Source organism: Salmo salar, chromosome 24 (genome assembly GCF_965601325.2).
Source record: "Salmo salar chromosome 24, fSalSal1, whole genome shotgun sequence".
NCBI lineage: Eukaryota > Metazoa > Chordata > Actinopteri > Salmoniformes > Salmonidae > Salmo > Salmo salar.
In genome coordinates this window covers 15,235,698-15,261,710 of record NC_138314.1, presented here as the reverse complement: position 1 = coordinate 15,261,710, position 26,013 = coordinate 15,235,698, and the positions used below count along the sequence as shown (strand labels likewise).

General features: G+C 43.9%; 1 protein-coding gene across 3 annotated transcripts in view; it reads right to left on the bottom strand.

The window, feature by feature from the left end:
* Positions 1 to 496: 496 nt before the first annotated feature.
* LOC106585070 (solute carrier family 23 member 2) overlaps positions 497 to 26,013 on the bottom strand; it is a 64,869-nt gene continuing 39,352 nt past the window's right edge. For 2 of the 3 annotated variants that reach the window (XM_045706862.2, XM_014170841.3), the window contains 14 exons: positions 25,267 to 25,469; positions 21,142 to 21,240; positions 20,307 to 20,423; positions 16,176 to 16,333; positions 9,534 to 9,622; positions 8,870 to 8,940; positions 8,211 to 8,392; positions 7,819 to 7,939; positions 2,320 to 2,476; positions 2,011 to 2,158; positions 1,756 to 1,861; positions 1,320 to 1,587; positions 1,087 to 1,182; positions 497 to 882 (listed from right to left, as the gene is read on the bottom strand). In XM_045706862.2, the coding sequence (XP_045562818.1) occupies positions 611 to 882; positions 1,087 to 1,182; positions 1,320 to 1,587; positions 1,756 to 1,861; positions 2,011 to 2,158; positions 2,320 to 2,476; positions 7,819 to 7,939; positions 8,211 to 8,392; positions 8,870 to 8,940; positions 9,534 to 9,622; positions 16,176 to 16,333; positions 20,307 to 20,423; positions 21,142 to 21,240; positions 25,267 to 25,469 (2,087 nt within the window). In that variant the 3' untranslated portion in view covers positions 497 to 610. The remainder of the gene's footprint in view (positions 883 to 1,086; positions 1,183 to 1,319; positions 1,588 to 1,755; positions 1,862 to 2,010; positions 2,159 to 2,319; positions 2,477 to 7,818; positions 7,940 to 8,210; positions 8,393 to 8,869; positions 8,941 to 9,533; positions 9,623 to 16,175; positions 16,334 to 20,306; positions 20,424 to 21,141; positions 21,241 to 25,266; positions 25,470 to 26,013) is intronic. The other variant, XM_014170842.3, reaches the window with a different exon arrangement.

Genomic DNA, 26,013 nt, shown 5'->3' with positions numbered 1-26,013 from the left:
GCATACACACACACACACACACCACACACACAGAGGCCACTGGGAGTGTAATACATCAGAGTATTTTGGTTAAACAGCAGAGAACAAACCTTTTCTTACAATTCCCCTTGGAATGAACGTAGACAGATGGACTGATGTAGACAAGTTAACTGAGAAATAAGTGTTAACTAAAGATCAAATTCCACAAGATGAAATAGTGCAATGGGAAAAGAGGGACCTCAATAATGGGCTGTCTAAGGCTCTTTTACTCACATACTAGGCAGAGACAAGAGCATGTTGCATCTGAAACTTCCTCTATAAGGACATCTGTTATTTCACGCTCATGACACTGGTTATAACATGCTAATAACAGCATGAATAGGCCATAGACAGTGTTATTCAGACACACACACACACACACACACACACACACACACACACACACACACACACACACACACACACACACACACACACACACACACACACACACACACACCCCCCCCCCCCCTAAAAGACAGGGTTGAGCATGTCACACTGCACTGATGCTACCCAAAAACCTCCACCCCTCCCTTCCTTCCATGGTACCAAACTCCATCTCTCTTCCCTCCAGCCCGGTTCTACCAGTCTGCTATACCCCGCTCTCCCCTGGTTCTGTGATTCCCTCCATCTCTGCTGCCTTCCCTGCCCCCCCTTGTCCCCCCCTAAGTCTGCAGGCCTTGCAGATCGCGCCCCACTGGTAGCCGCTGAAGGTGGGGCTGATGGGGAAGTACTGGAAGATGGTGTGGCGGCGCAGGAAGTCCATGCCGAACGGGAGGTCGTAGGTTCTCATCCCCTCTAGCTCCGCAGTACTGGGTCCCAACCCACGCTTCAACTTCCTGATCCCTCGCTCCTCCGGCGTACCTGACAGGAGGAAAGGAGAGAGGTAAGAGAGAGAAAAGAGGAAGACAGAGGATGAGGGGGTGAGCGATTGGAGAAGGCAACAGATTGTGATATACTTGTCCTATCTCAAAATACACTCAAAATGGTTGAGTACAGCAGTAGATTAATAGTAGTAGTGTGATAGACTAAACTAACAGTGATAGTGGGATAGTACAGTCCACTCACCAGGGATAGTGTTGTCCAGCACAAATGCCACTGACCCCCCTACGAACATGGCTGTGGTCAGGAGGACGTTCAACACCTGGTCAATCGACACTATACCTGAGAGACAGAAAGAGGGATAGAGAGAGAGCGAGAGAGAGAGAGGGTTCAGAGACCTACCCAGTCCTTTTAGATGTGTGAACACTGAAGTAGTAGGCCAATGAGCTAAATCTGTAGTCCACTTGTCCTCTACTCACCAGTGACCAGAGGGTTCTGTTTGAGGTAGCTGGGCAGCACCAGACCAAAGAAGATGGAGAAGCCCAGAACAAAAAGGTTCCTGGAGGAGTTGAGGTCTACAAACTGCAGGTTGGACAGTCCCACAGCTGTGATCATCCCAAACAGGGTACAAAACAGTGCCCCCAGGACAGGGTCAGGCAGGGAGGCGAACAACGCGCTGAATTTACCCACCAGCCCTAGCAGTAGCATCATAGCAGCACCGTATTGGATCACACGCCGGCTGCCCACCTGGAGGACCAATCAGAGAGCAGCAGGGAGTAAGAAAGCGAAGAATCAGGAAGAATAAAATACAGAGCAAATTAAATCCAAGTAGACTACTAGCCAATTTAAACAAATATTTAACATTTGAATAGAACTTGTAGTAGGACTCTGTGTATAGAAGTATGTGATGGTTACCTTAGTGATGCCTAGCACGCCTATATTAGGACTGGAGGAAGTAGAGCCATTTCCTGTCCCCATCAGCCCATCCAACACGCAGGAGAGACCTTCCATAAATATACCCCTACAGAGAGAGAAAAACAGAAAGAAATAGGGAGAGTGAAAGAGAGAGAGACGGATTTCAATTCATGATTCAAACCATTGTGTCTGCGTGAAGTAAGCAGATTCTATGAGGTGCATTAGGCAAGGAGCTATGCAAGCAAGGTCAAGTACCTGTTGATGGCGTGAATGGGGGGTGGGGGGGCACAGGAGAGGCGGGCACAGGCGTAGTAGTCTCCAATGGACTCAATGATGCTGGCGACCACGGCACTGAACATACCGATCACCCCCGCCGCTGTCACCGTAGGAACACCCCACTGAACTATGGGTAAAAAAAACAAACCCAACATTAACACACTGATATGGAACAAACAACTCCAAAACATTCTAGATTTGAGGAACCTACGAAGCTATTGGATTCTCTCATTCAGAGTTTGGGCTTAGCTAGGGGCGGGTTGAACATCATAGGGAGTGGTAACTCACAGGGGTAGGGGATCTTGAACCAGGGTGCGGCTGCCAGTATCCCCTGGCGTGCGTCGGTGCGGGCGTAGTAACCGTACTTGTCTTTCTCCGGTGGGAAAACATTGGTTACGGTAAAGATAAAACAAATCAGCCATGACACCAGGATGGCCATGATGATCTGAGGAAGAGGGAAACACTAAGGGTCAAACACGACCCTCAAAACTGTAAAGAGCAGATTGATAAAGAGTGGAACTTTTAATCAGACGGGGAGAGAGAGTGTGAGTGATGAAGAGGACTTTATTAGAGTGGAGTCACCAATACAAGCATCTGTCTACTGGTCTATAGGAGCAGCAGATATATGAGCTAGCATGACATGAAATGACCAGCAGGGGGCACAGAGCAAATAAAATAAAATGTATTAGTCACATGCACCGAATACAACAGGTGTAGACCTTACAGTGAAATGCTTACATACGAGCCCCTAACCAACAATACCGTTAAAAATGTTTTTTTTTTCAAAAATGGATAACAATAAGAAAAAAAGTAACAAGTAATTAAAGAGCAGCAGTAAAATAACAATACGAGACTATATACAGGGGGGGTACCGGTACAGAGTCAATGTCTGGGGACACCATTAAGTTGAGGTAATATGTACATGTAGGTAGAGTTATTATAGTGACTACGCATAGATGATAACAACAGAGTAGCAGTGATGTAAAAAAGAGGGGGGGGGGGGGGGGTGCAAATAGTCTGGGTAGCCATTTGATTAGGTGTTCAGGAGTCTTACGGCTTGGGAGTAGAAGCTGTTTAGAAGCCTCTTGGACTTAGACCTGGCGCTCCGGTACCGCTTGCCGTGCGGACGCAGAGAGAACAGTCTATGACTAGGGTGGCTGGAGCCTTTTACAATTTTTAGGGCCTTCCTTTGACACTGCCTGGTATAGAGGTCCTGGATGGCAGGAAGCTTGGCCCCAGTGATGCACTGGACCTACGCACTGCCCTCTGAAGTGCCTTGCGGTCGGAGACCGAGCAGTTGCCATACCAGGCAGTGATGCAACCAGTCAGGATGCTCTCGATGGTGCATCTGTAGAACCTTTTGAGGATCTGACGACCCATGCCAAATCTTTTCAGCCTCCTGAATGGGAATAGGTGTTGTCGTGACCTCTTCATGACTGTGTTGGTATGCTTGGACCATGACAGCTCCTTAATGATGTGGACACCGAGGAACTTGAAGCTCTCGATCTGCTTCACTATTCCTCCGTCGATGGGGATGGGGGCGTGCTTGGCCCTACGTTTCATGTAGTCCACAATCATCTCCTTTGTCTTGCTCACATTGAGGGAGAGGTTGTTGTCCTGACACCACACTGCCAGGTCTCTGAACTCCTCCCTATAGGCTGTCCCATTGTCGTCGGTGATCAGGCCTACCACCGCCATGTCGTCGGCAAACTTAATGATGGTGTTGGTGTCTTGCGTGGCTGAACAGGGAGTTCAGTAGGGGACTATCATGCACCCCTGCGTGTTGAGGGTCAGCTTGGCAGATGTGTTATTTCCTACTTTCACCACCTTGGGGCGACTGTCAGGAAGTCCAGGATCCAGTTGCAGAGGGAGGTGTTCAGTCCCATGGTCCTTAGCTTAGTGATGAGCTTGGAGGGCACTATGGTGTTGAACGCTGAGCAGTAGTCAATGAATAGCATTCTCACATAGGTGTTCCTTTTGTCCAGGTGGAAAAGGGTAGTGTGGAATGCAATAGAGATGGTGTCATCTGTGGATCTGTTGGGGTGGTATGCGAATTGGAGTGGGTCCAGGGTGTCTGGAAAGATGGTGTAGATGTGAACCATGACCAGCCTTTCAAAGCATTTCATGGTTAAAGATGTGAGTGCTACGGGAGGGTAGTCATTTAGATAGGTTACCTTTGTGTTCTTGGGCACAGGATCTGTTTGAAACAAGTAGGTACAGTGCATTCGGAAAGTATTAAAACCCCTTGACTTTTTCCACATTACAGTCTTTTTCTAAAATGGATATAATCATATTTTTTGTGTGCTGACTGTTGGAAAAGGATTCAAGGTGAAGCTGGTTGAGAGAATGCCAAGAGTGTGTAAAAGCTGTCATCAAGGCAAAGGGTGGCAAAGGGTGGCTACTCTGAAGAATATAAAATATATTTTGATTTGTTTAACACTTTTTTGGTTACTACATGATTCCACATGTGTAATTTCAGAGTTTATGTATTCACTATTATTCTACAACATAGAAAATAGTACAAATAAAGAAAAACCCTTGAATAAGTAGGTGTGTCCAATGTTTTGACTGGTACTGTAAGTATTCAGACCCTTTGCTATGAGACTCGGATTTTAGCTCGGGTGCATCCTGTTTCCATCGATCATCCTTGAGATGTTTCTACAACTTGATCGGAGACCACCTGTGGTGAAATCAATTGATTGCACATGATTTGGAAAGGCACACACCTGTCTAGGTTCCACAGTTGACAGTGCATGTCAGAGAAAAAACCAAGCCATGAGGTTGAAGGGATTTTCAGTAGCGATCCGAGACAGGATTGTGTCAAGGCACAGATCTGAGGAAGGGTACAAAAAATGTCTGCAGCATTGAAGGTCCCCAAGAACACAGTGGCCCCCATCATTCTTAAATGGAAGAAGTTTGGAACCACCCAGACTCTTCCTAGAGCTGGCCTCCCGGCCAAACTGAGCAATCGGGGAAAAGGGCCTTGGTCAGGGAAGTGAACCTTCCAGAAGGACAACCATCTCTGCAGAATTCCACCAATCAGGTCTTTATGGTAGAGTGGCCAGACGGAAGCCATTTCTCAGTAAAAAGGCACATACACAGCCCTCTTGGAGTTTGCCAAAAGGCACCTAAAGACTCTCAGACCATGAGAAAGAAGATTCTCTGGTCTGATGAAATCAAGAATAAACTCTTTGGCCTGGCACCATCCCTAAGGTGCAGCATGGTGGCAGCAGCATCATGCTGTGGAGTTGTTTTTCAGCGGCAGGGAGTGCGAGACTAGTCAGGATAGAGGGAAAGATGAACAGAGCAAGCGATTCTTGATGAAAACCTGCTCCAGAGTGCTCAGAACCTCAGACTGGGGTGAAGATTCACTTTCCAACAGGACAACAACCCTAAGCACACAACCAAGACAACGCAGGAGTGGCTTCGGGAGAAGTCTCTGAATGTCCTTGAGTGGCCCAGCCAGAGCCCGGACTTGAACACGATCGAACATCTCTGGAGAGACCTGAAAATAGCTGTGCGGCGACGCTCCCCATCCAACCTGACAGAGCTTGAGAGGATCTGCAGAGAAGAATGGGAGAAACTCCAAATATAGGTGTGCCAAGCTTGTAGCGTCATATCATACCCAAGAAGAATCGAGGCTGTAATCATTGCCAAAGGTGCTTCAACAAAGTACTGAGTAAAGGGTCTGAATACTTATGTAAATGTGATATTTCTGTGTTTTATTCTAAATACATTTGTTAATTTATAGAAACCTGTTTTTGCTTTGTCATTATGGGGTATTGTGTGTAGATTGATGAGGGGGATCAACGATTTAATCCTTTTTAAAATAAGGCTGTAACGTAGAAAAATGTGGAAAAAGTCAAGGGGTCTGAATACTTTCGGAATGCACTGTATTACAGACAGGGTCAGGGAGAGGTTGAAAATGTCAGTGAAGACAATTGCCAGCTGGTCAGCACATGCTCTGAGTAAGCGTCCTGATAATCCATCTGGCCCTGCGGCCTCACGAAAGTTAACCTTTTTAAAGGGCTCACTCACATCGGCTACGGAGAGAGTGATCACACAGGCATCCGGAACAGCTGGGTCTCTTACGCATTGTTCCGTTTTGCTTGCCTTGAAGTGAGCATAGAAATATTTAGCCTGTCTGGTAGGCTTGCATTGCTGGGCTACCCACTCCTTGAAAGCGTCAACTCTAGTCTTTGGCTCAGTGCGGATGTTGCCAGTAATCCATTGTTTCTGGTTGGGATATGCACGTACGTATGGTCACTGTGGGGACAACGTAATCGATGCACTTATTTATGAAGCCAGTGACTGATGTGGTAAACTCCTCAATAGTGAAAGTCCTGTAGCTTAGTATCCGTTTCATCAGACCACTTGCGTATTGAGTGAGTCACTGATTCCTCCTGTTTGAGTTTTTGCTTGTAAGCAGGAATCAAGAGGATAGAGTTATGGTCAGACGTCAAATGGAGGGAGAGCTTTGCATGTGCCTCTGTGTGTGGAGAAAAGCTTATCTACAATTGTTTTCCCTCTAGTTGCACAGGTGACATGCTGGTAGAAATGAGGTAAAACTGATTTGAGTTTTCCTGCATTGAAATCACAGGCCACTAGGAACGCCGCCTCTGGATGAGCATTTTCTTGTTTGCTGATGGTCCTATACAGCTCGTTGAGTGCGGTCTTAGTGTCAGGATCGGTTTGTGGTGGTAAATAAACAACTATGAAAAATATAGATGAAACTTAACTAGTTGTCTACAGTTTATCATGAGGTATTCTAACAAGCGAGCAGAACCTTGAGACTTCCTTAATAATATAAGAGATTGTGCACCAGCTGTTGTTAACAAAGAGACCCCCCCCCAGAGCTTACTGGACACAACCATTCTCTCCTGCCAATGCACAGAAAACCCAGCTAACTGTATATTATCCATGTACTTGTTCAGCCATGACTCCGAGAAGCATAGGATATTATAGTTCTTAATGTTCCGTTGATGTAATAGTCTCGAACTGAGCTCGTCCAGCTTATTCTCCAGTGATTGCATGTTTGCCAACAGAATGGAGGGTACAGGCGGTCTACAACACACAGGCCATGTCCAAATACCCGTACATGCATACTAAATAGTAGGCCATTTGGGTATGCAAAAACAGAAAGTTACGAATGGTAAGGAATAAGCACGATTGCGCATTAGATGGCACCTTCTCAGTATGGATGAGTAGTATGTTGATATTTGTTGCTTACTGCATACATTTTTACCAAACAGTATGTTCTAAATAGTATGTAGTACGATTAGTACACAGAATGCAGTTTTTGTAAGTAGTAGGCTAAACAAATTTCACATACAGCCACAGACAGACAGGCACACAGGAGATTTATATACAGTGCAGAACAGGGAAAAACAAAAACAAAAGGCACCATAGGGGGCTGAATCATTTCAGATCTTATTAAGAGGAACGGGGGAGGAGGAGACAGGGGAGGTGAATAAGATTTGAACAGCAGGACTTGACAGGTAACGGGAGGATGGAAAGAGGTATCTAAAAGATGGAGAGAGATGGAGGGAGATGGAGGAGTGTGTGCCCATTTATCTTAACTCACATGGCACTGTGATGGACTGGATCAATAAGCACACTCCAGGAAAGGGGATGTGTATGCTCCTGCCAGAGTATTTCTATGTGCATGCACATTTCTCTCTGTCTGTCTGTCTGTCTGTCTGTCTGTCTGTCTGTCTGTCTGTCTGTCTGTCTGTCTGTCTGTCTGTGTGTGTGTGTGTACGCGCACACACGTGTCAGGGTACTCACAGGGAACATCTTGAAGAGCTGTAATCTATAAGAGGTCCAACCTTTCTTAGCCTTGTAGATGGGCAGAGGAAGCTGTACGTTCCTCGCATACTGAGAGAACAACAACACCAGGAATATAGTCCTAGAGAGAGAGGACGAGTAAGAATCATTCTGATTGGCTATTTAATGGGCTGCTATAATAATTGATTGGTAAAGGATGCCTCTGGGGGGCGGGAGTCAGTCTTATAGGATAACAAAAGATAGATAAGAAATCATTTTACTTTCTGTTTTCATCATAACAAGACAAAGACAACAACAGACACTATAGAAAAACATATAGAGGGCTGGGGAATGTATACGGGACTATACAAGTAGTCAGTCAGGAGAGATTAGAGCCACAGTATACTACTCACAGCATGGCGATGCCCCAGTGTTTCCCTGCTCTCTCCCCTGCAGCCTGGAAGCCAGACAGGCCGATGAGGGCCACAGTCGGGGTGATAGTTAGGGGCCCGATGTATTTCAACAGGAGCCCAGGGAGCCCCAGGAAGCCAATACACACCTCTATCAGAGACGACACAATGATAGCCCCCTGGATCTGGAGGGCAAAGAGACAGACTTTGGTACAGCCTTGATAGTCTATCGACGTCCTTGTCTCTAATTCTATTCATTGTGACATCGTGATTGAGTTACCTCCTCACACACGCATCAAAACATGGTTACCAAACCCGCTTACACAAGCCTTATAAAAGGTTAATGTGAGTTAAAGGCCTCTGTCACACTCTCACACACGCACGCAAACACACAACGCACACGGCTAAAGGCCGAGTCACAGCAACAGGTCTAAACAAACATCATCATTTAGAACTCTTTCTACTCAACGTTTCAGTGTAGGCCCCAGAGGGTATCACTGGGATGTGCTGACTATCTAACATGGGCTTTGAACAATACTGACACAGAACACAGGAGTAGACCTCTCTCTGTACACTATGCAGTGTAAAGATTGGATAGTATAAAATATCCCCTATGTCTCCCGCTCTCTCCCCTTCCGTCTTGCATTTCATTTCTCTCTCACCTCTCGTATCCGGGGGTGCCAGATGTGTTCAGTGTTGAGCAGCTCAGTCTCGTTGAACATGGAAGGAACCACTGGCAGAGAGATGGAGAAAGTAACAGAGAGAAAGATGGAGTGAGAAAAAAGAAGAAAAAAAGAAAACAGAAAGAACATAAAAGAATGCTTAAACATATTTATCATTCTGTTATCGTCTGCGTCCTGGAAAAAAACGTGTATCGCAAAAAAGTTAAAAGTCACGGTTTATTTTCTGATCTATCGCCATGGAGGTTCACAAGTACTCTGGCTGACACCAGTTCTCAAATAGCCAGGCTAGTTCACAAGGCGTTTTGTATTACTTTTATTAGTTATACTTCTAGAGTAATGAAACTTTCATGGAACATGGAGGGGCATGACTACTATCGATTTACGTTTAATAAAATCAAAATCTACAAAAAGTGAGATACAAGGTTTTTCCAGGACACCGACGTTATAGATTAACACACTGGCACCGAACCTGGAAACCTAATCTGATGCCAACCTGAAAACCTCATCTGATGCCAACTGAGGTGCCAGTCAGCACTACTGATGCCAGCTCACGTGGGCAGGAGAGTGAGGGTGAGACCAGGTCATAATGAAGGCACTGGTGGGGTGTGTGTACGTGTATGTGTATACGCGTGTTTGTGTTTACCTGTAGCGTTGCACTTCCACTTGTCTAGTGACAGGATTGCCCTGGCGGGGGCCAGGAAGGCAAAGGCACTGGCCTGGAACAGAGGAAGTCTGGAACAACAACCACACACCAATACACACAAAGCATCTTATTAACAGATTAGTATCTTATTATCTTTTTAGCTAAGTGACAACACACACACACACACACACACCAGCAACTCACTCAATTAGAACACACACACACACACACATTCCTCTAATACACACACTAAGCATATTTTTTTAAGTGATAGATGTGCTTTAGAATGAAAATAATAAATATGTAGTTTCCTTGAATGCAGTTTATGGACAAGGAGTGAGTGCAACCCACATGTAAAATGGCTGCAAACTATCACACTGTCAAACATTGTGTCAGTTAGTTGTAAAACAGTGTAAAGTCAGTTATCATAGTGTGTGTGAGAACAGCTGTCATGATGGTTATGTGATGAATATGCCAGTGTTACGTAGCCCTTATGGCTGTGGATTCAAGTAGTATAACCAACAGTTCTCCTGTCTGTCCAATAGGTGTCACTAGTGAACACTGAGAAGCAGAGTCAACCCTGGCTAGCTAACAGCAACAGCATGGAAACTTACAGAGCTGTGGTGCTAGAACGGAGCAGGTGGTGGCTGATAATTAGCATTCATTTGAATGCTGGCCTGTCAGTGTGCAGGTGGACATCATTATTAACTTTAATCAACAACCAGATTAATGAGATCAATAAATGATGAAAAAGCATGGACTCTGATATCCATGGAAATGTACAAGGCAGGTGAAATGAGCTATGTCAATAATGAATAAGAGGACAACTAGCAACCAGTCATGACAAATAAAAACATTTGCCTGTTAAGTACCTTTTAAAGGCTGCTCTGTATTTGAATGTTTGATATACATCAAATGAATTATCACTTTACTAACATTATTGTTATTACACTGAACAAAAATATAAATGCAACATGTAAAAGTGTTGGTCCCATGTTTTCATGAGCTGAAATAAAAAGACCCCAGAAATGTTCCATATGCACAAAAAGCTTATTTTTCTCAAATTTTATGAACAAATTTGGTTACATCCCTGTTAGTGAGCATTTCTCCTTTGCCAAGATATTCCATCCACCAGACAGGTGTGCCATATCAAGAAGCTGATTAAACAGCATGGTCATTACACAGGAGCACCATGTGCTGGGGACAATAAAGGGCCACTTTAAAACGTTTTGTCACACAACATAATACCACAATGTCAAAAGTTTTGTGGGAGCGTCCAACTGGCATGATGACTGCAGGAATGCCCACCAGAGTGGTTGCCAGAGAATTGAATGTTCATTTCTCTACCATATGCTGCCTCCAACATCATTTTAGAGTATGGCGTGTATGGCGTCATGTGAGCGAGCGGCTTGCTGATGTCAACATTGTGAGGGCAGGCATAAGCTACGGACAACAAACACATTTGCATTTTATTGATGTTAATATGAATGCAGAGACAACGTGACGAGATCCTAAGACCCATTGTTGTGCCATTCATCCGCCGCCATCGCCTCATGTTTAAGCATGATAACGCACGGCCCCATGATCGGTACACCATTCCTGGAAGCTGAAAATGTCCCAGTTCTTCCATGGCCTGCATACTCAGACATGTTGACCACTGAGCATGTTTGGGATGCTTTGTATCGACGTGTACAACAGCGTGTTCCAGTTCCTGTCCATATCCAGCAACTTTGCACAGCCATTGAAGGGGAGTGGGACAACATTCCACAGGCCACAATCAATAGTCTGATAAACTATATGCGAAGGAGATGTGTCGCGTTGCATGAGGAGGTCACACCCAGTACTGACTGGTGGTCACACCCAGTACTGACTGGTTTTCTGATCCACACCCCTACTTTTTTTTAAAGGTATCTGTGACCAACAGATGCATATCTGTATTATCAGTCATGTGAAATCCATAGATTAGGGCCTAATTAATTTATTTAAATTAACTGATTTCATTATATGAACTCAGTAAAATATTTGAAATATTTGCATGTTCCGTTTATATTTTTGCTCAGTATATAATAGATTAGACTGAAAGTAGGCCATTTGAGTGTCATATTCACTGACGTGTGTGGGGGGAGTGAGACAGATGGAGAGAGAGAGAACAAGAGAGGAAAAGGGGAGAGATCGTGACAAACACATAGACGCCAATTTACCCAGCAGCACTCATCTACTACATGTTGTCCCCAGGTGGGACCAGCTGTGCACACACTGACATGCAAACACACACACCAGCGCTACACTCAGACAGAAACACTTTAGAAATATACTGGTAGGGGCACATGTCAGCACACACACAAACAAGTCACCTTTCCTAGAACAGTGAGTGTGCTCACTGATCTGACCTCACTGGACACTGTGACTCAAACACAGCCACTAGCACTCCTCACCACTCACTCTCCATTTCTCTATTCCTCTTTGCATCCCTTCAGCCCTGTCGGCCTACCCCTGCCTTCCCCTCATCCCTTTGTAGCCTCTTATCCATCTCTTCAGCCCTCAACCTCAGTCCGACATTTTCCCCCCTCCCTCTACTCCCGCCCTCTCCACGTTGCAGAGGTGACACAGATAGCTGTGATTTGTGACACAGAAATGACAGTCATTAGTGAAAAGATGGACGTCATATTGACGTTTGATGAGTTGGCTACAGATTGTGTTGTGAGAGATACAATGGCGCAGAGAACAGCTCTCACTAACAACTTCGCAAATGCTTCTTTGAGTTCTCGCAGCCTGTGATAATGTTCATTAAATGGCACAGATGTAAAAAAACAAAAAACTGATCGGGGCATTATAGGTCTGCGCGGGACTGATTTATTTATCCCGCAGCTTTCATACCGCACCCGCCGACTCCCACTGCAGCAAGAATTGGTCGCGAACCCAAACGCAGTACCTCAATTTTATTTTAGGCGCATAGGCAGTATCTAAATGGGCAAAATAGCCTAAGAAACACATGAATTAAAACTGAATCTCACGTGAACCATTATATTAGACTATCGGTATTACCAAGATATATCAGCCAATAGGCTAGACGTAGTTTTAATATAGCAGAGTTGGAGAGACTTGCATATTCTCTTGAGCTACGTTTTATAGCCTAACTTTTAAGAGTGGGACGATGTTCAGACGGAGACAATATGGGTGATCAATATTTATGTCTAGGCAATGTAGTAAACTATAGCCTAATCATATTTATTTAGTACATTTCCTTGGAAAGATAATTGCCCTGTGCTTCTCCACCCATGCATAGGCTATATAGCCTACTCTATTTAAGGAATATAATAATAATAATAATAAAATAATAAATGGCATTTAGGAGACGCTTTTAGCCAAAGCGACTTATAGGATATACATGGTCACTCCAATGTCTGCTGTGGCCATACAGCATTTACTGCGAGGCGGCCTCCGCAGAAGTCAGAGCAAACATACTTTTTTCGCTTCGCAGATCTGTTGTGAAGGAAGTTGTAAAGGAAGTGAGTTTGTGTTTATACAAGACTTCACGCCCCCACCTACCGTCAACCAGTCATGTCAATGCGGAGCTATACGGAGCACTCCACATTGTTATATGTAAAAAAAATAATAATTAAATACCCTTTTTTCTCCCCAATTTCGTGGTATCCAATTGGTAGTTACAGTCTTGTCCCATCGCTGCAACTCCCGTACGGACTCGGGAGAGGCGATTGTCGAGAGCCGTGCGTCCTCCGAAACACAACCCAGCCAAGCCGCACTGCTTCCTGACACAATGCCCGCTTAACCCGGAAGCCAGCCGCACCAATGTGTCGGAGGAAACACCTGGCGACAGTGTCAGCGTGCATTGCGCCCGGCCCGCCACAAGAGTCCCTAGCGCGCGATGGGACAAGAATATCCCTGCCAGCCGGGACAACGCTGGGACAATTATGCGCTGCCTCATACGTCTCCCGGTCGCGGCCGGCTGCGACAGAGCCTGGACTCGAACCAGGATATCTAGTGGCAGAGCTAGAGCCCTCCACATTGTTACATGCAGAAAAACATGTTGATTGCTGGCGCTGAAGATGTCTATATCGGTCTGCTAATACAGGATTAGTAAAGGCACAGGGCATGACTTTTGTGAAAAAATAATGTTCTTAATTTTACAACTACCTTTGTCAAAGCGTAGATGATAAGTGTTGATGTCTATATCAGTCGGCTAATACAAGTAAAAAGGCCCAGTGCACAACTTCTATTTTTATTATTTTATGTTTTGAAAGAAAAATGTATCTTATTTTTCAGGGGTGCTGCAGCACCTCTAATTCCCACAGCTATGCTCAGATGACAGAGCTTTTTGGCCTACAGGCAACTTAACTAGAAGCAGCGAATTCTGATTGTGTGAATAATGCAACAAATGTGCTTTTATTACAATAGGTAGGCTAACATATATGAAGCAGACAGACAACTTCTTACAAACAATCTGCGGGACAACAAAAATATTTATCCCTAAGTTGTCTGTCTGACCGCCTGGTCCCAACTACAGCATGAAAAATGCAGAGAACGCCTCAATGATCTGTCGGAATCCGCAGCCCTCTATGGTGCACAATTGCTATGTTTAGGTTAATCCTCTGTGTATGCAAGTGCTGTGTATGCTTCTCTGTGTGATCAGTCCTAACTGCAGGACTAAAGACAGGAGAGTCAGGTCCATAATTATTGATACCCTTGATAAAGATGAGCAAAAAAGACTATAAAATAAATACTGAGCTATATTGTATGCTCAAAATGTAAATTATATTTTACCATAGGTATGAGGTACTTTTCTGCATATTCTTTTTTTTCAACGCCAAACCCACCACTGGTGTGCACGGCCTTATAGCTATATTTTCATGTTATCTGACCGTAGAACCGGTTCCAATCCAAGTGCCAATGGCGGTTATCAAACTCCAGGCGGTGCTATGGTCAGATGACATGAAAATAGAGCTCTTTGGCCCACATTTATGGTTCTTCGGTTGAAGGGTTCAGTTGGACACAGCTTAAATTACATCAACCCATTTTTCACAGTAGTCCTATGTGGCTGAACGCCTGGTTTCTCCTTGAGCTGGGAGGAGTGTGTGAGAGCCAGGCAGACAGAGGTCTACCATACCACTGGTCTGTGAGTGTATGTGCAGCTCTTTTCAGGGCTGTAGTCGCTGAAACAGTAAAATACTGCTTAAATTCTCTTGTTTCCGACAGGAATCACCCAAGGCCATGAGACTAGCGGAGAACCTTGTGTGTGTGTGTGTGTGTGTCCAGTGTGTGTGTGCAGTGATTTCCTGTCAGGGCTGCTGTATCTTGGCCATGAGACTGAGACATGCAAACACAATTACAAACAGATTACCATGACGTGATATGGCATCTAGCAACACATTCATGTGTGGTAATAACCATAGCAACAATGATGAAACCTGGCTGTGGTATTTCTAAAGGATATCATATTTCTAGAGTGAGAGAGAGAGAGTGGGCAAGGGGAGGGAGAGAGAGAGTGGGCAAGGGGAGAGAGAGAGTGGGCAAGGGGAGGGAGAGACAGAGAGGAGAGAACAGAAGGGCATCTCAGGTCACACTGACTCACTGAGTCAAATTTGAACCTCTAACCACAGTGAGGAGAGAAAGAACTGAAAAAGAAAGAGGGAATGAAAAGGAGAAAAAAAGAAAAGGATAGAGTGTTTCCTGTAGAGGGAGAGGTGGCAGAGAGAGAGAAAAAAAATAAAATGGAGTGCTTGTTTGTCCATTCAGTCAATGCTCCTCACCATGTAGCCCTAAACATATCCCTAATGCTAACCACACTGTGTAGAATGTAAAGCTATGGAGATCTTCTCCCACAGTCTGGTTTACTGTTGACACCAAACATTCATGACATACTCAGGCTGCCAACCCAAACGGCTCCCTATATCATAGTGCACTACTTTTGACCAGAGCCATCAGAATATGGTGCCATTTCGGAGGAACCCTCAGACACTTAGAACATTTCAAGTTCACTGGTCAGTCTGGGAAGAGGGGGTGCAGCTCTACAGTTGGCCAAATACACACACACACACACACTTTCCTGCCCTGGTGCTAACCCACTCCTTTCCTGTTACCAACAGTACAACTTCTGGCTCATGTGCTTTCAGAAACTGTTGAGTCACATGCACACACACACACTCATTTTGCTACACCTGCAATAAACCTGCTAAAAATGTGTATGTGACCATTAAGATTTGATTTGACATACACACACACTAGAGAATGATAGAGGGATAAAGAGGAATGAAGGAGGAGCAGAAAGGATGGAGGAGTGACTTTTCACAGTCTCTTCACTGTCTATAATGCCTAAATGGTACTTAAAGAGAGAGGAGGGAGAGAGAGGACAGAGGAGAGAGTAGGGGGTGAGAGGCAGAGGGTATAAGGAGAGAGAGAAGGAGAGAACACTAGAGAAAGAGAGAGGTAAAAAAAATTACAAGCCGTAAAGGGGAAAGTGCAGGAGAGAAGATCAATAGCAGAGTATTATGTACCTGTAGCCACAACACTGGCCTACAGTTTCCCTTGTTGCCTGCATCAGCCCTAAACCCATCACTGTGTGTGTGTGTGTGTGTGTGTGTGTGTGTGTGTGTGTGTGTGTGTGTGTGTGTGTGTGTGTGTGACCTGCAGCCCAGTGTAGTCTGTAGCAGGGTGGTGATTCCCACACAGAAGAAGATAGTTCCTATGAGCTGACTGGTAGCCCACTGGTCAAACCCTACACACATGGCTTCAGCTAGCAGGAATGGCACCGCGATGGTACCACTGAAACATGTCAGGTAGTGCTAGAGTGAGAGAAGAGAGGGTTACATTGTGAAAGTGTGTGTGTGTGCGTGCGACAGTGAAGCAAACCAACTTTCATAAGAGTATGTTTTATAAGAATCAGTGTGAAGGGGAGGGGCTTAGTTACATCAGGAGTGGGGAGACTGTGTTACATCATATGGGTTATAGAAGGGGAAATACGAGGACACTTGAATAAGCAGTGAGATGGCATTTTTTGACCTGGGCATGGCTGCATCTGAACAGTCTGAAGTGGCTTCCACTCCTTGTCTCCTCTTGTTCATCTGCACTAGTAACAAAGGAGAGGTTAAAGCAATAGGGAGGATCCCTATCAGGCATTACCTTTCACCTCTCCAAGTATTTCACATCAGTGCAGATAAAGGAGAGGAGACAAGGAGAGGAAGCCATGTTATTCAGTTGCAGCCTAGGTAATAGAATATCTCTGAGGACACAAGGCAGTTGTCATTATTTGCATATTACATAGAGTCAACATGGCATTATTTGCATATTACACATATATTCAGACAGTCAACTGCATAAAAACCAGTGGCGACCTGTCATTCAGGGCAGGTGGGACAAGCAATAGGCTAACTAAATTCATGGTTATCTCAGTGTCTTTGTGGTCCAGTGGGTACAGCTGCTGACAATGGCACACATATGCCAGAGTAGGCATGGATTTCAATATTTTGAGGAACTAGTACTTTTCTAGTTACTCTCTGTGGGCTGTAGTTGTACTCTCTGTGGGCTGTAGTTGTACTTTCTGAAGAAAGTAACTTACTTTTTACTCCATTACATTTAACCAAATCACTTCGTTACATAGATTTATATTATTATATAATAATAGCCAAATGTAGCGAATTAAATTAAATGTACATTAAATCAAACTATTGGTTCCCTTTTACGTCTGTATGAACATTTCACAACCCCTTGACCAAGGAAATGTATTCAAAATAGCTCGTCATCAAAACTCTTAAGTCCACTGACTCTCAAAGTTGTCCATCAAACCCAGTTCTATCTCGACCACAGCTCTTCATATTTTTGTTCTTGGGTTCTTATCCAGATGCGAGGTAAATTGCACTTTAATTACCTTCTGCGTTTGTAATATTATATATTTCTGGAGTAAGATAAGTATTTCTAAGATATAATTCTGCTGCTGAAATTGAGTTGAGGACAAGTGCAAATCAAATGGCTAGGTAGCTAACTAGCTAGCTTTGGCTAACCCAGAATCTGACAGAAAAACTTTCATCTCCTGTTTTTAGCTCCTCATACGATCTCTGTTTGTTTCCCAACTAGTCACTTTGTCATTGGCAAAAAGAGTGAATCGAGTAATCAGATGTGTGTGGCAATAGCTAACTAGCTATCACATTAGGTTGCCACTAGATAAACTACCATGTAACTAGCTAACGTTAGCTAGATTAACAGTTCAGTCTACTGCAGCATCCTCCCATGCGTTGCTCTCTCTGTGTCTAAATGTCATAAATGACAAGGCCTATAAGCACATCCGTCATACAGAGAGTGTATCTTCTCAGTAAGCTTTTTGTGCCATACTGGAAATCACTTTTTTTTTGTGTCTTTTTATTTACAGCTTGTAGCGGCACAACCGAGGGTGAGGAGAATGGGCCAGCCGAGAAAAGAAAATACCCTTCAAAGTGGAAAGGAGGTTCAGAAGAGAAGGAGGGAGTGTAAATCCGGTTCTCTAGAAGAGATACAGCTAATCAAAAATTGATTTTTTTTTGTAGCAGGTTAGGAGAATTAACGTAGCAGGTTAGAGTAGATTAAGTTTAAGAAAAGGGTTAGGATTCGCTAAAATGCAAAAATATATACTTTTTTGACATCAATTTAATTCCATGGTGAAATGTGTCTGATTTGCACACTAGTAACATGATTGATAGTGACATTTCGGTATTGATTGTTTGACTGTTGTAACACTAACCTGTTCATTCTGAGTGAAAAATTAAACATCACACTTGCTGTAAATATTTTTAGTATGCATTTACCATCACATGTACTTGAAATTATATTGTGAAATAAATGTTCATTAATGGTATTGAAATTGTAAAATGATTCCAATGTCTCGAGTACCATATAACTTTATGAAATTGTGCACATTGAAAGACATTAAGTCAACATTGAAACTGTACAGCCTACGGACTTTGTCAGTTTTCATTGGAGAGTATCTGTGCTGGGGGACATCTGCAAGATGGTGCTGACAGGCTTTAATAATAAATAAATTGCACTAAGTTGTTATCCTTTTGTTTTGCTTTCACAGTTTACCAACAGGTGTAAAAAATGACCAAACAAAATGTGTAACTGGCAAGTAGTTTTCTGACCGGATACTATTTTTACTCTTACTTCAGTAGTTTCTTAAGGCTGAAATTAACAGTACTTTTACTTAAGTACTCTACCCACCTCTGCAAATTCTACATAGCCTAACTATAAAACATGGGCGAGCATCCACACTGGAGGAAAGTTTATCGTTCTACAGTAGGCCTACATCTGTCAATCAACTGATGGCCCAAATCAGCTCATCAATTTAGCCAGGGTAACAAACAGTAGATTCTCTGTTTTCAAACCTTTCATTATGCGACTATCAATAAGCTAACGGGTAGCCTATAGGAATATAATAAAATAACAAGGGGCTTATTGCAACCATCGATGGCACTAAATTATTGCCAACTGAGGTCTCGTTAAACCATCAATATGTGATAAATTCACCCACACAGCTGATCTCAATTGCAAGCATTATTGGTCACCTCTACCGCTTCCAAATAGATGATGTCAGTATTACCTTAGTCAGAGATCTGTAGATAATGACGAGATGCTCATGTCTTTGCCCAATGGGGGTCGTCCCAAAGGCGGTAAGACAGGCGACAAAGCTTGTCTGCATATTAAGCCCATAGAAACGCATTGTGCTTATTTTGCCGAGAGTGAGCCTTCTCACTTTGCCTCTTCCTCTCTGCCTTAGGCCTGCTTGCAGCCAAAGTCTTTCAAGATATGTTCGCCCTCTGGTTGGTATTGTCATCGAAACAATTTGGTCCGTTTTTAAGAGACTAAGGGCAATTGATCTATTTTACAAGCATTCTGTACAATAGAAATAAAGTATTTCCTCATTTAGACACTTGTATATCGTAGCGTAGTAGAGCCCAATAACTACAATGCGTTTTAAAGCTATATAAAATGACGGTTGTTGATGTGTATGGCTGCATCTCAGATACATTCTTGCACATTTAAGTGTTGCAGTAATACAACCTAAGCCTATAGCATGCGCGAGCGAGAACATTATTTTAAGATAGCGAGCCCTGATCCCAATGACTCGACTGCCCCCGAATGGAGAGAAAGAGAACTGCTAATTTTTAGCCAATCACAAGACTCATTTTAATTTCCTGAACCATCAGGAAAATTCTCCGCCACAAAAGACTGATCAAGTTAAGATCAGACATCTGTAAGACGTTTTTCTACAGACCCAGACTCAAATGAACTTGTGGATACCATGTTTATGTCTCTGCGTGTAGTAGCAGTGCTAGAGGCTTCACTACAGACCCGGGTTCGATCCCAGGCTGTATCACAACCGGCAGTGATCGGGAGTCCCATAAGGAGGTGCACAATTGGCCCAGCGTAGGCCGGGTTAGGGGAGGGTTTGGCCGAGGTCGTCATTGTAAATAAGAATTTGTTCTTAACTGACTAGTTAGAGATAGCTTCACGAGCCAACGCTAATTAGCGCAATGACTGGAAGTCTACAGGTACGCTATGTAGACTTCCTGTCATTGCGCTAATACTAGTTCGCATTGGCTCGCAAAACTACCTTTAACTTCCTTCATACTGCACACCGAGACATACAAATGGTATCCACAAGTTCATCTGACATTCAAAAACGGCTTCATTGCCAGAATCTCACAATACCCCTTTAAAAAGGTAACCCAGAGGTACCAAGGGGGATGTGTTTGTGTGTGTGTGTGTGTGCGCTTGCATGCGTCTCACCTGTAAGCCCAGGAATATACACAGGTACCAGGGAGGAGTGTCTTCAATGGTGTAGATCATGTCCATTCTCCTGGCGTCCATACTGTCTGCACTGTCTAACGTCTCCGACATGGAACTCTACACACACACACACAAAACACACACAAACAAAATGGTGAGAACTATAGATGTACAACCTCAAACACCACAGGCTATATGGTCTCTGGAGTAAAGGGTTAAGACTAAGTGTTTGTCTAAGTGTAGTTTAGTGTTACAGGTAGTGTAAGTGTGTGTGCCTGAGGGAGGTAAAACCTGAACCCAACCACTCTAGGGACTGTCATTAAAGCATTAGTTACTGACATGAGTCACAGGTGGTAGGATGAATTATAGGCCCAAATGGCCTATTCCCTATTTAGTTCACTACTTTTGACCAGGGCCCATAGTCACAGGCTGATGAGGTCACAGCCACATGTCCAGACAGAGACAGAGGGGGAGGAGCGGGGAATTCAGAATGAAAGAGAGAAACCCTAAAAGATTCAGCAAGAGAGTTTCGTAATGAAGAAAGACTAGGGAGGGAGGGATTTCGAAAGGTAGAGGGAGAATAAGAGAGAGATTCAAACAGACACCGATGAGAAATGCTTCCTGCCTCTGTGACCTCTCTCTCAGTCTCATGTATTGTTCTCACACGAGGGGAAAAGTGCAGAGTCACAGTGACAGGGAGAGGAGAGGAGGGGATGATCAAAAGAGCAAGCTAGGGGAGAGAGGGGGAGGAAGGTAAGGATAAACAGAGGATGTAGGGCGATTAGTGAGATGAGAAGGGAGAGTTAGGAGTTTGAAGTGTGCGTGCGTCTTGTACTTTCTCTCCTCCCTGGTTCTCTTTAGTGTAGACGGCCATCAGCTCAGTGTCTTCAGTGTCCTGCTCTCCAGCGGCCTGTCCCACTCCGTTAACCACCACCTACAGGACAGCAGTCAGATAAATGGCAATACCTAATCCATCTACAGGACAGTACATACACAAACAATGTAATGTGTATCTGCAAGAGACAGAGTACATTTCAAGGAAAGCAAAGCAAGGACATTGATAATGCTTGGGTAAGGTTAACAAAACTATTGGACCTAACACACAAGGACAGCCTGGGTGTTGCTTTGGGGGCCTTTGCAGCTCAGCTTAGTAAAAAAGATCCAGGGGAAAAGAGGGCCATAAGTAAATTAGTTCCTTCATTAGTACATGCATTGGTCTATTTTTCACACTGACGGACACACATTTGCTCTAGGGATGCAGGGTGTGTGTTGTATCCTGTTTAATGTTGTGTTCTCTGTCTGTGACTTGGTTAGCAAATTATAGATGAAGGTCACGAACACACACACACACACACACACACACACACTTGCTTTGAGTATGCGTCTTGCATCTCGTCTGTCAGGCATGAAAAATAACAAATGACTTTCGTTCTGACTCAAATGTCATCGGCATTAAACTGTGTGTGTGTGTGTGTGTGTGTGTGTGTGTGTGTGTGTGTGTGTGTGTGTGTGTGTGTGTGTGTGTGTATGAGAAAGAGAGAGAGAGATAGAGAACCTTTCCTGGGGACACATTACATTGTATCCTACTGCCCATTTTTCACTAGCTTGTAAAGATCACTTCTGGCAGAGCAGACAACAGATGAGAGACCTTAGAATGAACTGAATATTAGGTTCTAGACAATGGATCCTAAATGAAAGATTATACATTACACGGTTTGTTTTTGTTTGGTTTTTCTGTCTGTCTATCATTTGTATTAATGGACATTAACTAATGTCCCAGGACATCACAAAACTAGTAACCTTGGGGAAGGCATGCAGGGAGAGAGCTATGGAGGGGAGGTGGGACTATTGCTGTACAGGTCATTGAGAATAGCCACTGTGTCCCTTTATCTACCTCTGTCCCATTCAGCCATTCAGTAACAGCAGAGAGGAGCATGTGAATTGGATACTTATAATAAACACGATATACAGTGCATTCAGACAGTATTCACACCCCTTGACTTTTTCCACATTTTGATGTGTTACAGCCTGAATTTAAAATGGATTACATTAAGATGTTGTCACTTATATACACACAATACCCCATAATGTCAAAGTGGAATTATGTTTTTAGAAATGTTTAAATATTAATTAAAATAAAAAGCTGAAATGTCTTGAGTCAATAAGTATTCAACCCCTTTGTTATGGCAAGCCTAAATAAGTTCAGGAGTAAAAATGTTGCTTAACAAGTCACATAATAAATTGCATGGAGTCTGTTGCATAGTCTTAATGTTTAACATGGTTTTTGAATGACTACCTCATTTCTGTACCCCACACATATAATTATCTGTAAAGTCCCTCAGTCGAGCACTAAATTTCAAACCCAGATTCAACTCCAAATCCAACACAACATCACTGAGTACCACTCTTCATATTTTCAAGCATGGTGGTGGCTGCATCATGTTATAGGTATGCTTGTCATTGGCATGGACTAGGGAGTTCTTTTAGGATAAAAAGAAACGGATTAGACCTAAGCACAGGCAAAATCCTAGAGGAAAACCTGGTTCAGTCTGCTTTCCAATTGACACTTAGACGAATGCACCTTTCAGCAGGACAATAACCTAAAACACAAGACCAAATCTACACTGGAGTTGCTTACCAAGACGACATTGAATGTTCCAGAGTTGCCTAGTTACAGTTTTGACTTAAATCTATGGCAAGACTTGAAAATGGCAGTCTAGTATTGATCAACAACCAACTTGACAGAGCTTGAAGAATTTTAAAAAGAATAATGTGCAAATACAGTGCATTCGTAAAGTATTCAGACCCCTTGACTTTTTCCACAATTTGTTACGTTACAGCCTTATTTTAAAATTGATAAATAAAACTAAATCCTCAATCTACGCACAATACCCACATCGACAAAGCGAAAACAGTTTTTTTTCTATTTTTTTGCATATTTATATAAAAATAAACAGAAATACCTTATTTTCATAAGCATTCAGACCCTTTGCTATGAGACTCAAAATTGAGCTGAGGTGCATCTTGTTTCCGTTGATCATGCTTGAGATGTTTCTACAACTTGATTGGAGTCCGCCTGTGGTAAATTCAATTTATTGGGCATGATTTGGAAAGGCACACACCTGTCTATATAAGGTCCCACAGTTGACAGTGCACGTCAGAGCAAAAACCAAGCCATGAGATCGAAGGAATTGTCCGTAGATCTCCAAGATAGGATTGTGTCGAGGCACAGATCTGGGGAAGGGTACGAAAAAATGTCTGCAGCATTGAAGGTCCCCAAGAACAGTGGCTTGCATCATTCTTAAATGGAAGAAGTTTGAAACCACCAAGACTCTTCCTAGAGCTGGCCACCCGACCAAACTGAGCAATTGGGGGAGAAGGGCACTGTCAGAGCTCCAGAGTTCCTCTGTGGAGATGGGAGAACCTTCCAGAAGGACAACCATCTCTGCAGCACTCCACCAATCAGAACTTTATGGTAGAATGGCCAGACAAAAGCCAGTCCTCAGTAAAAGGCACATGACAGCCCGCTTGGAGGCACCTAAAGGACTCCCAGACCATGAGAAACAAGATTCTCTGGTCTGATGAAACCAAGATTGAACTCTTTGGCCTGAATGCCAAGCGTCACGTCTGGAGGAAACCTGTTACCATCCCTATGGTGAAGCATGGTGGTGGCAGCATCATACTGTGGGGATGTTTTTCAGCGGCAGGGAGTGGGAGACTAGTCAGGATCGATTGAAAGATGAACAGAGCAAAGTACAGAGATATTGTTGATGAAAACCTGCTCCAGTGTGCTCAGGACCTCAGACTGGAGTAAACGTTCACCTTCCAACAGGACAACGACCCTAAGGACACAGCCAAGACAACGCAGGAGTGGCTTCGACTTGCCCAACCAGTCCGGACTTGAATCCGATCAAACATATCTGGAGAGTCCTGAAAATATCTATGCACGACCCTCCCCATCCAACCTGACAGAGCTTGAGAGGATCTGCAGAAAAGAATGGGAGAAACACCCCAAATACAGGTATGCCTAGCTTGTAGCATCATTTCATACCCAAGAAGACTTGAGTCTGTAAACACTGCCAAAGGTGCTTCAACAAGGCAGAGTAAAGTTTTTTTATTTGCATACATTTCTAAAAACCTGTTTTTGCTTTGTCGTTATAGGGCATTGTGTGTAGATTGATTAGAAGAAAAAAAAAAGATTTCATCAATTTGAGAATAAGGCTGTAACGTAGCAAAATGTGGGAAAAGTCAAGGGGTCTGAATAACTTTAGAATGCACTGTATTGTACAATCCAGGTGTGCAAACCTCTTAGAGACTTACCCAGAAAGACTCACAGCTGTAATTGCTGCCAAAGGTGATTCCAACATGTATTGACTCAAGGGTGTGAATATTTAATAAATTAGCAAATGTACATTTCTAAAAACACGTTTTCTCTTTATGGGGTAGATGGGTGAGAATACATTTTTTTAAATCCATTTTGAATTCAGGCTCTAACACAACGAAATGTGAATAAGTCAAGGGTTATGAATACTTTAAGGCACTATCGTCTTAAATCTCTGATGGAATCAAACACAGGACAGGCTTTGTGTTGGGGCTTCTCAGCACAGTATCACATGCGTCCGTCCACCCGTTTGTGGCTCGGGAAACCCTTGTTATTGTTGATTTGTGGTGTGATGCACATGAGGGGACTGTGCTGCAGCCAAGAGGGAATGGCCAGAACAAAAAAAACTGTCACGACATGTGTGTTTTTGTGTGACCTTGAAGAGTGTTAAGTGATCCTAATGACAGGTCTGTGTGTATGGTGGCCTAACCCTGTCATTACAAATCAATCCTCTGTCAGTGTGTCAGCTTGATGACCCTTAACTGCCTAAATCCCCCCTGTGCAAGCAGACACGCACACAGATGCATGCATACAGACAGAAAACATACACACGCACTCGCGCACACAAGTATACTGTACCGGAATGGGGTAGAAGTCTGCTCTGTGTTTGTTCTCCTCCTCATACTTCGCTCCTTCTCCCTCCATCGACTTAGAGGTGATATTCTTCCCCATGCCCATTCCTCGCTCCTCCTCTTCCCTCACTCTCCCCGTCGCTCTCTCCGGTAGAAACACTGCAGATTGCACCTTCAGCTCCCTTACATGGTCCAGGACTGTGTCATCTACTGAGAGAGAGAGAGAAAGAAAGAGTGAGAGTGGGAAAGAGGGGCGAGAGCGAGAGAGATTGATCATTTACTATGACTTTCCTGATTGTTGCCATGAGGCCATCTAGACTAGAGTAGTACAGAGGTACTGTACTATGTAGAGTATTTTAGAAACTGGGCCCTTTGCCCACTGGATCAAAAGCTCCACGGGGGTCACTGAGGCTGTGGCTGGGGAGCAGGGTTGGGCCTAAAGCTGAGTTTACAGATTGAAAGCGGTCTGGTCCTGGTTCCAGAGCCCAAGACCTGACCTGAGGCAACAGTATCTGCAGTCACCTTCTCTTTAGCCTAGACTGGATCAAAGGTCAGAAGGGATCCAGGACTGTGGAAAGACCTGATAGATACTGGGATGGGCCTGGAAGACCCAGAATGAGTTCAAAATGGCACCCTATTCCCTCTATAGTGTACAACTTTTGATCAGAGCTCTATAGGTCCTGGTCAAAAGTACTGCACTAAAAAGCGAATAGGGTGCAATTTGGGACACAAACCCAGATGTATGTACTCATAC